At 41.6% G+C, this 16,249-nt stretch overlaps 1 protein-coding gene across 1 annotated transcript in view; it reads left to right on the top strand.

Moving 5' to 3' along the window:
• Positions 1-16,249, top strand: part of LOC141017074 (receptor-type tyrosine-protein phosphatase S-like) — a 56,687-nt gene that overhangs the window by 11,626 nt on the left and 28,812 nt on the right. The window contains exons 4-6 of the mRNA XM_073491692.1: positions 3,953-4,141; positions 12,225-12,335; positions 13,125-13,136. Of these exons, the coding sequence (XP_073347793.1) occupies positions 3,953-4,141; positions 12,225-12,335; positions 13,125-13,136 (312 nt within the window). The remainder of the gene's footprint in view (positions 1-3,952; positions 4,142-12,224; positions 12,336-13,124; positions 13,137-16,249) is intronic.

Raw genomic sequence — 16,249 nt, 5'->3', positions numbered from 1 at the left:
ATAATCAATCAATCAGTTTGACTACATTTTTAAGAAAAAAAGTAATTTATTTGATTCCAGATTCTTAAATAATATATAGAATATTTTCTGGTGTACTCCTCTATGATAGGAAACTGAATATGTTTGGGTTGTTGACAAAAGATCAACAATTTTCTCCATTTTCTGTCATTTTACAGACCAAATGATTAAAAGATTAGTCAAAAAAATAATTGACAGATTAATCGACAATGAAAAATAATTGTAAGATTCAGCCTCAGCCACTACGAATAACAAACGAATGAACTAAGATGAGGAACAGTTGATCGGTGATGATGTCGAAGCACAAAAGCTAAAACATCTGCTGATTTCCAGCTGTACACATGTGAGCTGACACGCTGGTCCCAGAGACTTTCACTGTTCACTGTTTTTGTTTCTATTTATAAACCGAACCATGAACAGAACAAAGGACATTCATCTCGATGACGATCAGTCATTTTTCAACTTCCATCCTCTCAAATGTGGAAAATAGCCTCCTAATTAATTTGTTAATTAAACATCTTTGGGGTTTTTAACAGTTGGTCACTTGTCAGATACATCACCTCGGGCTCTTGGGAATTATGACGGCCATTTATTCCCCCCAATTATTAAGACATTTTATGGACTATTAGTTTAAGCCATAAACAACAAAAACATTAATTTTATATTTCTTTAGAATAAATTTGTTTTCCTACAGCGAGGCGATATCTAAACCAGCTCATGTCTCTGCCTGGTTCTCCCTCTCCTCTCCAGCTTCAGTCCAAGGTCCACCTACACTCTATATCTGCAGCATTGATAAAGACCTGACTGGAATACAGAGTCCGACCCCCTACAAACACACACACAGGATTAGACACACACACACGTACAAGCACACGCCCCGAGCCCGCTGCAGTGGCGTGCTCTAATTAACAGCCAGGGAGTCCATGTAGTTGCAGCCGGCGGGGTGATAAAAAGACCATCTGAACCCTCTCAGGAGAGGGGTGGGGTTGGGGGAGGGCAGAGGGGGGAGCAGATGTAAGCCTACCATATTCCTCGCCTCGGGGGAGCTCGCCTCCTGACCTCCCCATCGATCCCCCCCCTCTTCCGTTCTCTTCCTCCATTTTCGTCAATGGCCGTACCAGTGGTCTCCATTCAGATGGATCATTAACATTGATCAGTCGTGGACGGTGGAAGGGGAGGTAGTTGGAGGCAGGAGGGAGGGTGGGGGGGGGGGTAGTCAAAGCGGTCCCCTCCCTCCACTTTGGGGTCCCTGTTGGCTGATATCAGAAGGTTGATATGAGTCCTTAACGCCCACCTGCGCTCTAACCACAGACTCAACGTCGCCACCACCTCTGAGCTTTGATTCGCTCTCCTGTATTTCGTGGCATTTTCTCGTCTCCTTCCTCATCTCAAACGCACCATCAGCAGCGGCGGCTTGACATTCCAATCTGACGGGGTCTCTCCAGAGCTGACGACTGTGGTAAAGAGGGGAAGAAGAGAGCGATAGATCCTATCTCCACTCAGCCTCTCATCCCCGGCGCAGAGCGCGTGGAAACAGATGGTACACGTCTGTCATGCGGTTAGGTAGCAGGGGGCCCGGAGGAGGAGAGGAGCGCAGGAAAAAACACACAGACAGTTGACGTGGCCACGCTCTGCATCTCGGACTGTGTTTGGCTCCAGATTTTGTCAGTGATGCCCGGTTTGAGCGAGCTAACTTTTAGGGGGATTTGTTGTGCTTTGACAATCAAGAGTCTCCTGTGGGTTTGATTTATTAGCCGCGGAAATTGCCATCATGATAATTGCTTTGCTGCTGTAGGAAAAGGAGAATATATAATTATAGTCCCAGGTATGGAGGAGGTGTCGGTGTGTATGTGCGAGAGAGATAGAGTGGTTAAAAGGGTAAGGAGAGGAGGAAGCAGGAAGCCTGATGGATGCTTGATTACGTGTCTGGCCATCTGGACTGTTGTCACCGAGCTGCTTAATCCCATTCACCAGTGAAAGTGTGTGAAAGTGTTTGTGTGTGTGTGAAATGGAAAGCAACTGCTTTTCTGCGTGCACAGGCCCTCATTTTCCTGGATATGTGTGTGTGTGTGTGTGTGTGTGTGTGTGTGTGTGTGTGTGCATTATTCCACATGTCGCACAAATCTGCGAAGATGCTAATAAGGACATCCCTATAGAAACAAATATGTACACACGCACAAACAACACACACTTATCCACTGCCCCCACACACACCCCCCCACCCCAGCGTAATCAGACATATCCAGACACATCCCAGATCGGCCTCTCTAATCGTTGGTACATTTTAACAATTACTGCTAACAAGTCCTTATTACCCCCAGTGCCCTGCCCCTCCTCTTGATCCCAGCTTCTAATTGCTGCTGCTGTTTCTGAGCAGCTCTCTGCATAGTTATTAGACAGGAATCATTACCACCACGGAGCCACACCACGGAAAACTCACAGTTCACTGCCACTGCCACCAAACACCTGTGTTTCGAGGTTAAGAGTGTACTGCATGTGTGTACGCGTGGCTGTGTTTATCGTGTGTGTGTGTCGGCACTTAAGTAACTCCTGCTGACTGGGCGGTATGTTTATACTCCTGTAGAAGCGACCTGTCACACACACACACTAAACCATAGATGTGTTTCTGCCCGCCTACCAGATCACCTAATGACAAGCTAGCTGTAGGAACGAACACATGGCTTTGATGAGGATGGGTATAGTGGCTCTGCTGTCCTCGCCAGTATCTCTACTTTCAAGCGTCTGCAGATGTTAAAGGCGGAGGAACAGTGGCTCTCACATCACTGTCTGTGTGTGAGCGAGAGGGAAAGTAAGGAATGAATGCATGGCAGGGCTGACTCTGCCTCTGTGCAGGCAGATAAACCAGTCGCTTGTGTTTAGAAAAACTGCAGATCAACTGCCCCGAAAAATAAGGAGTGCACACAATTGTTCATTATTGTCCCGATGGATTTGCTCCAGAATAAAGTATGAGCAAGCCTCACATCATCTAAACCACTCTGATCCCCAACCCCCAGCCCTCTGTCTCTCTTCATCGCTTTATCTTTATCTCTTTATAGCCATGCTAGCAGCGTGGATGGCAGTGCGAGTCTGTCAGTCAGTTGGACGGTCAGAGGTCCACAGCTTTGGTCCAGAATAAATTTGAACAGAAAATGTTGTACATACATTCTTGTTTCCGATGCAATGAATCCCGATGACGTTGAGGTTGACATTTGTGGCTTTGAGTGAAATATCTTGACAACTGTTTGATGTATTGCCATGAAATCCAGTCCAGATATTCATATTCCTTCTCTGGATAATTTGTTTTAACGTTGGTGATCACTTAAAGATATAATGTGTCACATTTCAACATTAAAATGTCTAAAAACGACGACACCTTTGGTAAATATTTTGTTGAGTCTTGTATGGATGCTGCGTTCCACTTACCTGCTGGGAATGACATCATATCCAAGTTGACCTTGTTCCAGTACAACAAGTTGGGAAGTTGCTATGATGGTTGTTTAACAATGAAGACAACAACTCCCATGATCCCACGCTACTTTACGACATCATCAAACTCCATCTCTGTTTTCATTGTTCTGATAGAGACCCTTACTGGTAGAAATGACAAACTGTGCATACCTGCAAAGCTAATGGCATCCCATCAGTTTCAGCTGTTCTAGCATGCTACCTAGCAAATGTTAGCATGCTAGAATGCTAAATTAAGATGGTAAACATTACATCTGCTGAGCATCTGCATCTTAGCATTTTGTCGTGAGCATGTTAACACACGCTAATGTTAGCATTTAGCTCAAAGTATGGCTGTGCCTACAAGTCACACAGCCACCAGCATAGCTTTAGGCTCTTAGTCTTGTCTCAAAGGGCCACTTTTGACTTTCGAATGCTGCTAGCATCTGTTAATTCTGAATCCTTTCTTTCTTTGTCTGTCTGCTTCCAGAGGACCTGTTGCCATTTGGTTTCCCCAGTATAGACATGGGTCCCCAGCTGAAGGTGGTGGAGCGGACAAGGACGGCCACCATGCTGTGTGCAGCCAGCGGCATCCCCGACCCAGAGATCTCCTGGTTCAAAGACTTCCTGCCCGTTGACCCCAGCTCCAGCCAGGGTCGCATCAAACAGCTCCGATCAGGTGAGATGGACGAGTTATTGTCAGATTATTTCATTCGAAAATGAGTAAACAAACAGGGCATCTAAAGCTTAGCATCGCTATCAGGTAAAATCCCTGTTGCTCTAAATTTGGTGATTATCATGTTTTAATTAGGATTGAGGGATTACATGCTCCTCTCTGAGTTTATCTACATCCTTTGGGGGGGTAAAACCTTTTTAAAGCCAAATTCATAAAAGGCTAATTGTGCCATCCTTAAGCCAAGGCAGAAAAATGCTGTTTTTATTAACATTTGGGAGAAAAGATTATAAAAAGACAACACTTTAAGGGCACAAATGTCCTTCCATTGTGGAGCGTAAAGGTCAAAAACCATGGCTGCGCGTGTGATTTGAAAAAAACAAAAGGCGACTGTAGGTCTCATATACTTATCACAAGTGGGCTGAAAAAGTTCACACAATTATAAAGTAAATCCACTTTGAAATATAAACTTAATCTAATAATCAATCTACCCCAAAACAACCATAAGTCTCTTTTTGTCAGATCTCAAAATCAATAGCAACAGAAGATGGGAGTTTCTGCACATTACTGATGATCCTCTTATCATCTGACCCGCCCCGTCTGAAATTGTGTGAAATGAGCTCAGTGTCTTCAAATCTGAATGTAAGATCACTTTGCCAGAGTCATTAACAAGGACGAGTAGGAGGGAAGTTTTCCATGCTGCTAGGAGAGAGAGGAATGTGTGTGTGTGTGTGTGTGCAGACAGATCGAACGGTGAATGCAGAAGGATCACATCTTGCGCTTAAGACAGTTTGTTCAGCTTTGTTTATGCTCTTCTGTATAGATGATACAGTGTCTCCTGGAGTAGGCAGACGCATATTTTTCTCAGCGTGTTCTCACTCGGTCGTCCTCAGGGGGAGTGAAAGTGATGGTGAGGCGAAACCATTTTGTTGTTGCTTCATCCATATTCTCTGTGCTCCTTCGTCCTGCCAGCGCGGATAGCTCCCCGCTGTCAGCCAATATCCTTCACTGATCGCTACTGCCCCCCCGTCAACCCTGTGTCTGTGTCTCCATTTGCAGCGTTTGCCTTGATGCTGTTTAAACTAATCAAACTTCAGGAGTCTCACACTTACACATTTCTTTAGTCACTTACTGTTGCTACTGAATTGACAATACCTTGTGGATTTGATCAGGAATAGCTGGCTAGATGCTTATTGCTAACTCTTTGAGTTAGTTGGACACCCTGTCAAAAGCAGAAACACATGAAAGGCTCTTAAACATACCATAATATTATGCAAAGCTACATTCATCCCAGGCAAAGAGGACAAATAAATGAAGATGCAAAATTGAAATGTAAGATTTGGATGATGCTTTCTGTATTGAAGCAACAGAGGTTAGATTTATTCTTTATTGTTTGTAATTTCACTTTTACAGTGGAAAAGCTTTCAGGATAACGACTTATTGTTTGGCAAATATAATGATATTACGGGTAAAGGGTTTGGCCGGGCTTCCTGGAATGTTCTCAAATCCAATAAAGAGCAGGACAGAGTCGCTAACGTTAGCCCAAACTCTGATACAGTAACGTCAAGGGTTGGCTCTCACACAGCGGGGTAATACCATGCAGTCCTAAATGGGGCTTTTTTTCCTGACAAAATAAGATAACACATTAGCTAATGACGTGCTCCATGGTCTTGGAATTAACAGTGCATTAGTGTTACTCTCGGTAGTAAGCTGATGACTTGAGCCTGACAACCATGCTAATGTTAAGCACACTGTTTAATCAGTTCTTTATGATTTTGCTCTGAAAATGAAGCCCTTAAAACTCTCACATACAGTATGCGGAGAAATCCGAAGCTTGTCAGGCCTGCAATGCGCCGATGTGAAAAAGTGGATGTTGTGATATACACAGTACCTGAAGTGTAATTGCCTCTGTGTAAAATACTCCGCAGTGGGTGTGGGTGGAATTTGGTGTAGGACCAGATTCACTGCTGCATGGAGGCAGGTGAGACAATAGATCTACTTAAAAACCAAAAAAGCCTTTTGCAGTCCATTGGAAACACGAGAAGGATGCCAGAGGCAGCGGCGTAGTGATTGTTTATAGATCCCTAATTACGATAAACACTATGCAAATGTTTTTCTATTCACTGCTTATAATTTATGAAAAAGCGTTGGTGGCCTTGCAGCTACAAAATAACAAAGAAACTCCCTCACAACGCTCCATGCATCTCTAAAACAATAGTTTTTGTTTACTATTTTCCCTCTTAGTAGTTTCTCATTGGTGCACAGAGCAACGAACACTTATTTTGGTGGCCTTAAAATTGTAAATAATTTAAGTATCCATCATAACAAGTTGCACTTCATTGCTCCGAGGCTCGTTTTGTCCCCTGTACGCTGTCACGCGGAGACATGACACTGATTCACCGGTACAGAGCGTTAGGCCACATATCACATCAATGAAACAGTAGCAAGACAAATGGCTCTGCGAGATTCACCGCTGGGTTTAATAGGATTTCAAATCACCAGAAGCATCACAAAGCCGAACAACAAAATGCACTGTATAATGAACCGAACACTGCAGCGAAATGACTTGGAGGAAATCAATTACACCTGAGCTAGGCACAAAATAGCACGGAGATGTGTTATGGATGAAACACTCCTTTAAGATCTGTTTAATGGGGGCGCCTTCCAAGCAATGCCTCTGATTTAGTGGACGGCTGCCAGCTCTCGTTGGAGCGAAGCCAGGGATCTGTTTTGGGCCACAAACATTGTTTTCTCTCCGTCTTTTCCTTTTCTCTCTCTTTGTTGGGTGTTGGAAATATTTTTATGGCCCATATGGGTCAGGATGAAAAATGATAGCGAATGACTTCACTCGAAATCCCACAAACGACGACTCTTAGCCGTTTCACAGCACACAATTATCCATCATCTGCAGGTAACTGTCCAAATGGTGGCCGTTGACAGTCATGAGCGCCATGCGTGCACACCTAAAGCCCGCATGCACGCGCCATCGGCTTCCTGAGGGGAGAAACATATGGCGCAGTATAGGGCTGAACTTCTCCTGACATCTTTATACCTCAACCAAGGCATCCATCTATTTTTCCACACCATCTGCTGCACCAGTTTAGATGTACGTGAGGAGAACGGTGACAAGCTATCTGCCCATTGCTGACATTTGGGACCGAGATCTGGAGAGTTTACTTAAGCACTTAAGAGCCTTCGTAGACCTACGCTCTAACAGATGGCATGCAATATGGACCCTGAGGTTGACTGCTGGGTAATGGATGGACCTGTCTTGGCCAAGACCTGTGATCTGATCAAAGGTTGTGCTTATGCTAACGGTCACAGTTTGGGTCACTTTTACTTAAAGAGTAGAGGAAAACATAAAGACTCAGTTTAATTCTTTTAAATCCGCTGCACAGAATACCTGAAATACTGAGTTTTTTCACATGACAGGCATCCTTCAAAATCAGTTGTGACCATCTTTTATTAAAGGCAGCTGACTCAAAATGTGGCCTGTGCATAATTAAATATCTTTGCCATGGAGGTTATTTTTGATCCTGTTTGTTTGCCTGTCTGTTAATCAGCAGGATGTCTTGAAAAGCAGATTTTTAATGAAATTTGGTGGGATATTAGGCCATTGGCCAAAAAAATTAATGATCTATTTTGGGTAAAAATCCAGATTTTTAAAAAAAATGCAATTTAGAAAAACCCCTTCACGGATCATGTTTCAGAAAATGTTGAGTTAGTTAGGTAGTTACTAAGTGACACAGTGCTTTACAATAAAAACATATATTAAACACAATAAAACGCAGAACTTAAGATGTGAACAAGATTAAAAAATGTAAAAATAACAATAAATATCGTAAGTTAGAAAAAGCCCTACAGTAAAAGTGAGTTTTTAAGAAGAGGAGATACTGAGTTTGCCTACATGAAATCAATAGATATAGCAGCGACTTATTATTGTTGACATGTCACCACTTAATATGATATCCAAACTCTCAGAAGGTTTACAGTCTGACATCACTATCACCTGCTGGATCCTAACAGTTTATTATTAAAGGGGCTCTACATAATGGTTTGTAGTAATTTACATGTATTAATCACTTATTTATCGGCCATATGTGAGACTTCCTTTGCTCTCTGTTGCCTTCACAATCCTGTGGACTGTTTGTAAAAGTTGTTCAGTGCTGCTGGACTGTGGATTTCTTTGTGCGGGACTTGCATCACATTTTCCCTGACAGTCCAAAGGATGTGTTTTTACGCACATCCTGGGGTTCCTTATCTCAGTGCCTCTCTGAGGACGGAGAGCAGCAGTAGCTCACATTGGTGTAGAAATGGAGTCTGCTGACATCAAACCAAAAACACAACACAGAAGCTCCACAGAGCCCCTTTAAACTGCGTCGAGTGATTGTGTAAAAATAGCGTCCGCCTGTGCTGATTGTTGTCCGGTCCAGTTAAAAGTTAATGTCTCACCTCGCGGGAGAGTCCAGGTGATCTGTTTGACCTACATGTTCTGGCAGAGCTATCAGGTTAGCGGTATCTGTTGTCATCTGATCGGCTCATTCTTCTGCCCGGCGGACGTAATACACCGTCCATGATTTCACAGCAGCTCAATTTACTGAAGTCACATCTCATCCTGGGTCCGTCAGCAGCTCACTAACAAACTGCTTCCCCCTTCTTCTTATCCGTTATGTTTCACTTTCTCTTTTTGTCCTGCTTTTCCATCCCGACTGTCATTAGGTTTGTCTGCTGCCAGCTATCCGTCCACACCATGTGTTTATGTATATACAGCATGTGGTAATCTTCTATGAGCATAAATACTGGACGTGTAACAGCACGTTTTGCATAAAAGAAGATTTCAATTGCCTATTTCAAATTTGTGCTGATGGTTAGCCATATGAGCTGCTTCCAGCTGTCAGATGAGTTCTTGTTTGCAGAGCTCCACCTGTCCAGCTCCATCGCTCCTCCGCTCTGTCTCTCCTCTCGCTTCTCCTTCTGCCTCCGCCGCTTTCTGGAGACGAGGCTCGGCTCGTAGAGCAGATAATTTATTCCTGTTTATCTCCCAACTCTGCCCTGTACCGCAGGGAAATGAGAGATGGAAAAAACAGAGAGAAAGAGGAGGGCACGATGCTGTTTTTCTTTCATGTAATGCAGAAGACGGAAGCAAATGGATGACAGCTCCAGCTAGCAGGGCCTCAGCTCACTCAACATGCTCGAACACACAAAACACACACTTGCGTCCCAGCTGTGCGAGTGTAACGAGTCAAAGTTTGCTTCCTCAGAGCCTCCAAAAACATGTTGTTTCAACTTCTGCATGTGTTGATCAGCTATTGTGTAGTTTGGAGACTCATACACAGTAATGCAAAAACTGTTGTGTTACACTCTGTGGACCTTTTAGTGCTTAACTGGCCGGGTTTTTAAGATTTAATTGCTAAAAGCTTTCTTCACCATTAGAATAACACACCACGGTGGTGGAAAGGAACCAGCCAGTATATTAACTCAAGTAGAAGGTTTCATTTTTAAGTACTTTTGCTGTCCTTTAGAAAAGGGCTGAAATATATATTGTATATATTATTTTCATTCGATCAGTCGATTTAATCAAATGGTCTGTAAAATGACAGAAAACTGATTTCTCCGGATTCCAGGATGACATTTTCTTAAATTTAGTTTTGCCTGACGCACAAAAGCACAGATGTTGAGTTTACAGCGATATGACAAAGAGAAACAGAGAGAACCTGAGATTGTTTGACATGTTTTTCTTAAAAAAAAATTACATAGAAATTGGCTTTTTGTGCGTTTTGGCGCCCCCCACTGTCTTAAAAACCAATCCCAGGTCTGTAACAACTTGTCAGACGTAATGTAGCTGCTAACTACGAACAAACCTCATTACGTCATAACAATGATATGTGTTGAAAACTTGTATGTTGAAGTAAACATGTGTGTAACGCTGTGATCCTCCCCTCTCACTGAAGTCACACAGTGCAGAAACAAGTGATGAGGGGTGGAGTGGTTGAGACAGAGACAACATTTGATGATCTGAAAAGATTTTCAAGCTGTTATTTTAAGGTTAAAAAGATCACATAATGTTGATTTAAGTGGTTAATCAATTGTCACTTAATGTGCAATAGTATAAATATTATTTCTATGATTATATCGTTTCTACTGCTCTTTTACTTTTGACTTTTTTATATATATATATATATATATATATATATATATATATATATATATATATATATATATATATATATATATATATATATATATTGACTTATTTATTACTACTGTTTCAATTGATGCCCTCCATTTTTTGCTATCCCCTTTGCTACTGCATTATTGCAAATGTCCCTGTTGTGGGACTAATAAAGGATTATCTTATCTTATTTTATCTTATCTTATCTTAAATATCTCCATTTTGTGTCATTGTTCTTCTACTCTACTGGATGCTACTACTTTATAAACATTAATCACAGCTATAGTTTCTGCATAAATTCAGATTTTACATATAGATCATGAGACCATCTTATAAAGCAGGATGCATCGTTATAGATTTAATTACCCAACAATATATTAAGTATCACCTAGTTGTACCTGCGAAACAAGTATGACTTAGACAAAAAGAACTACTGCTGTTTTTCTGTGTTTTCTGTTGTCTTTTTGTTGTTGTTGTTTTGTTTATTGCTTAGTAAAAAGCTATCATGCAGATGGTTTTATGTGCTGATGTTTTGAGGCATTCTTTCCTCAGACTTCTGCTGCCACCTTAAGTATATTTGTGCTCACATCAATAATGTTTTTTGTGTATAATTTGGGTGAAATGACGCCTCAGCCAGCTATAAATGCTCCAAGCATATTAATGTATGATGAATAATAATGCAGTCTGGGAATACATTGTTTGTGATTTATTGACCATTTTTCTGATAATACTTCTGCACTTTCTGTCATTTTAAAAGATATTTACCAGTAATTCAGCAATTTTATCCTGTGGTATTATTACTAATACTAAACTCAGCTTCCATCGCCGTTTGTGTGTGTGTGAAAACATTAAGATTATCAGGCAGAGCACACTATATCTTCTGTTTCTCTATATATATCCATACATCTCCTACAAGCCAGATCCCTTTTATCAGCCTCCCAGAAGATCTGATACTAAATGTTGTGCTTTATGTCTGTGTGTGTGTGTGTGTGTGTGTGTGTGTGTGTGTGTGTGTGTGTGTGTCATGTGCGTTTTGAGTTGTGTCTTTTTCCTCTCCTCCTGCAGCAGAGAGTGTAATCCATGGTTTTGTGCATCCTCCTCAGGCTTCATGTCAAAGTCAGTTTCAGATGAGATGAATGTGACAGAGCAGGCTGAAAGAGCAAAAAAATTCTGTGCTGGCAATTCAAAAGGCCGGTAGCAAAAAAAAAAGAAAATTTAAAAAAGCAGTAAGAATAGCACTGTGTGAAACAAAAGAAACAAAAGAATACCTGACGTGCTCTGTGTGTAATTATAGCACATTTAGGGGAGACACTGTTTACCACGTCGGGATCAGGGCAGGAGAATAAAAATTGAGAAGTAAAAGACACAAGTTGAGGAGTTAAAGAGCATCGTCGGCTTCTTGCCGTGGGGTAAAGCTGTGTAGCTGCTGCCAGTTAACTGCCAAGATGGAAACAGGCTTTCTTCACAGCAGCAGTGAGCCAGCTGTAGGAGAGGAATCACTCGCTAGACAACAAAAGCTCCTTTAACTGTCGTCTAAGTTTATAAAAAGTCATTTTGAGGCTTGTTTTTCAGCTCCAAACTTTATGGACGAACTTTCAGATTTGAATTCATCGCCGCTTCTGTTCGCTTCATAGGAAAAGAGGGAGGGAAATACAACTGCTGGTGTATGAGAGCACGAGCCATTCAGATGGCGCCTCACAGAGATAATAACAAAGCTGTTTTTATTGGATGGTGAAGCAATAGAGGAGAGGATACCTGAGGGTCAAAATATACCAGCAACAGACCATGGCAGGACAAACATCTCTGGATGAAAAGTACAGAGGATGCAAAGCGAAGCAGACAGCAGCGGAAACATTTTCTGCAAACTCCACTAAACATCGTTGTTCCTTTCTCTTTGTGTCTCCGTCCGTCTTGCAGGAGCGCTGCAGATCGAGAACAGCGAGGAAACAGACCAAGGGAAGTACGAGTGTGTGGCCACCAACTCTCAAGGCGTGCGCTACTCCTCCCCTGCCAACCTATACGTGCGAGGTAGGACGTGAACACAGAACGCACGTGCACATGCACACAACAAACACAAAGACAAACACGCAGAAATCCCAACAGTTAAGGTGCTCTTGGTTTAAATACAGCTATTTATTTTCCATAACTGTTCTCTAAAACGAGTATTACTAACCCATCCATTGTCTACAATATATGTTGATCCTGTTGTTTGGTATTTCTCACAACCACCCTTAACAAGTCCACCTTAAACCTTGGTGCGAGCCCCTACAGCAGAATACAAATTAAACGTGAAGTTGGGGGACACACCTCGGTTTAACTGCATGGAAACATCACTGATCTGTCTACTAAAATGGTTTCTGTACAAGAGGCAGATTAAGAGGAAAATGTTGCACAAAAAAAAAAAAATGCACAGATTTGATTTGAAGATTTGAATGAAATTGGAAGTTAAACAGTTGATTCTTAAATTTTGTTAACGGCATCATTTGGCACCCATGTATCACTGGCTTATGGCTGAAAGACCACGACCAATGTTCACATTTACAAGTTCTAGTTTCTGTGTTAAGTGCGATTTTTCGGAGAAGTGTGTGCGTGCGATGTGCGAGTGCTGGTGAGAGGTGTGCGTGTGTGTGTGTGTGTGTGTGTGTGTGTGTGTGTGTGTGTGTGTGTGTGTGTGTGTGTGTGTGTGTGCGTGCGTGTGATGCGGTGGAATGAGTGGCTTTGCGCTGGCCGTTTTTATTCTCTCTGTGTTTCCCCGTTCTCTCTCTCCCCCCCCCCTCACGTCATTGTGTTCTGCATCAACCCCCTTCCATCCCTCAGAGCTGCGAGAAGGTTGGTGTGCTCTTTCTTTTCTTTTGTTACTCCTTTGTTTCAGAAAGCTTCACTTATTGAAACAGAGAGAAACAAAAAAGGAAAAAAAAAAAAAAAAAAAAAACATTCAAAGGAACGGCGAGGTAGATTTGATGTGAAGTGATTTTCTTTTCCAAAAAATGAAGAGAGTTGATTTCTCTAAAGCTGCTACGATGATGAAGTGGTCTGCCTACGCAGCAGAGTGCATTGACTGCATTGTGAGGCCTTGTGTGCAGAACCCTTGGTATTGCCTTCACTCCCCGATCAATGTTTTCTGCATGGTATGATCTTGTTGTCATGGAGACCCAAGAATTGGAAGATTAAAAAAGAGGCGATGTTTGCATGGAAGGAGTGAGAGAGAAAGAGAAAGGAGCACCGCTTGCATGTGTGTTGACTGACGGACTGACACAAGAGCATGGCACAGTGTGTGTTCACGCCTATTGATATGCTCGGGTTGTGATATTATTGAACTTGCTGCCTTGTCATGTCCCGCTACTGCTGCCTCTTCTCCCTTTTGTTGTCATCATGTGTAACGTTTGTGTCTCAGCTCCCATGTCATCCTCTCCAGTCCTGCACTTGTTGCACTGAGTGGAAAATGTTGCACTGGCGGTCATGCTTGTACATGCCCTTCTGCTCTGAAGTCATACGTGTTGTGCAGGTTTGTAGGAGAGAAGCATCTTTAGTTTGCCTGATTCACGACATGAACTCAAAATGGCAGGAGATCCAAAATGTCACCGGGGGTGGAAGGAAATAAGGCACTGTGTACTGTGCTTCAAGGTCTAGTGTGTAGGGTTTAGTGGCAACTATTGGCAGAAATTAAATATAATATTTATAATGATGTTCTCTTTGGTGTATAAAATAATAGTGTATAAATAATAAATCAGAATTATTGTGTCTTTGTTGCCTCACAATGGTCCATTTATGTCTATAAAGGTTGCAGGTCCTCTCCATGTTTCTACAGTAGCCCAGAGCGGACAAATCAAACAATCAATTGCAATCTACAGCCTCACCACCAGATGCCTTTAAATCCTATACACTGGACCTTTTAGTACAAATTTAAGGTATTTTTACTTTATTTGAGAATAATATTTAGAGGGAAATATTATATTTTTATTCCTTTATATTTATTTAACTCCTATAGTAACCGAAAATTAAGATTTTGAATGCAAAGTATAGGATGATGCCATGTTATATATATATAAAATAGTTCAAATTAGCTCCACCTCGACCGATTGCAACAGTGAAGACACCTTTATAAATGCATCAGTAATAAATACACAATAATAAGATCAATAACAGTAAACTGTAACACTCACAAGGTGCTATTTTTACTATTCATATGTTCTGTCTCTTACAGATTAAAGTTTAAAATGTCCAACTTTGCTCAATTCAATATTGAGAAACCTCAGCCTTAATGTTCAGTAGCTTATGGCAGCTAACATTAGCTACCTTTAGCATATAACAGTTAGATTTTGCTAGATCACTAAGTCAGTTCACTGATTTTATGACTCTTTTCTACTTTTGCTACTTGTATTCTGTACTTTAGCATTCAGCATTATCCTTTAATTTCCACTTGTAGCAAAAATTCATCATTTTGTTGATAATAATTACATCTTTTGACGTTGTCAGTGACGTTGTCAGTGCAGGGCCTTTACTTGTGACTGAGTATATTTAGTAAAAAGTCTGAATACTGAACCATCAATAGGCCTGGTATTTACAGGAATAGCAATATGCCCACTTGACAGTAGCGTAGCCTGTGCTGTATCTCTCTGGCTGTTGCTATCTTGGCCAAACACTCTGATACGCCTCTACTGACTGACATTTGAAATTAATCATATCCATTCACATTTTTAGATATCGAGGGGGATATTAATGATTCCCTCTTACTACAGTGCTTAATGAAAGCCGTGTCCTTGAGACAGACGGGATGGTGCTGCGTAAATGTCAGCTCGGTGACGGTGCTGAGCGGGCATATAGCGGCGCTGAGATACAGCGGTAATCCTTATAGCTGTGCCAAGGTCCCCCCAGCCTGTAGCCTCCAGACTCCCTGCAGAGGACGGGACTAATGATAGCTCCCGCTAATAAAGATTGAAGCTCCTGGCTCTCAAAAAACTTTATGGAAAATGGAGGGGAATCATGCGGCCCGGCTCGATTAACTTTAAGCTAAAGGCTCTGTGAGCATGTGAAGGATTATCCCTTGTTATGAGCTCACTTTATTGTAAAGTACTCGGCTGTGTCTCCGCCGTGGATTCTTCTGTCTTTTGTCTCTGGTCCTGACTGATATATTTTCACAATACTTAGAGTGCTGAGTTCATGTGTCCGATCACTAAATGATCACCTCTAGTCTTCACCTTCATCCTGTCGCTGCTCACGTTACCAAACTAATCCACATGCTTATAATTAATCGTCTTTTTTTTTTTTTGCCATATTAATACATGCAAAATAACTGAGTGAATGAAGCCGACAGTGTTGTGTCCTGCTGCATTGCACCTGCTTTGTCTGTCTTGTGCATGTAGCTGTCATGGATGCAGTCTGTCTGTCTGACTGTCTGTCTGTCTGTCTGTCCGTCAGTCTGTCAGCATGCTCATATGAGGAGATGCCTGCCTAATCATGTCTGTTTTCTAACAGATCTACCTGTTTTTGTCTCTTTGTCTCTTTCGTGTCTTCAACTTCTGTATCCAATTCTGGGTATCTTCCATTTTTTTCTTTTTTTTTTCTAAAACAAAAAAATGCTTTGCACATTATCTGTTCTTCATGAAATGAGAGTGACGTCACGTCAACTTTTTTTTTTGTCCTTTTCTTTTTAATTTGTTGAACTCATGCAAAAATGTTAACTTCTATCCAATTGTCTCTACATTCTTTGAGTAGGGGGGATGTGGCCCGTGAAGATTCCAAGTAATGATGTTACACATTAAGGAGTGGAGGTTGTGCAGTAAATTTACCCATATTTATTTATTTACTTATCTTTTATTTATACATTTATTTTGTATTTATTTTATTTTTCATGTATTTTATATAAATATATTAGAATTACAGCTGGATTTCCAAGTCATCTAAAGAAAGCTCTGATTGTCTTGTTACTGTAGGGTTTTAAC

This window comes from Pagrus major, chromosome 21, assembly GCF_040436345.1.
Source record: "Pagrus major chromosome 21, Pma_NU_1.0".
NCBI lineage: Eukaryota > Metazoa > Chordata > Actinopteri > Spariformes > Sparidae > Pagrus > Pagrus major.
The sequence above is the reverse complement of the archived record's forward strand: the minus strand, read 5'-3'. Positions and strand labels throughout refer to the sequence as shown.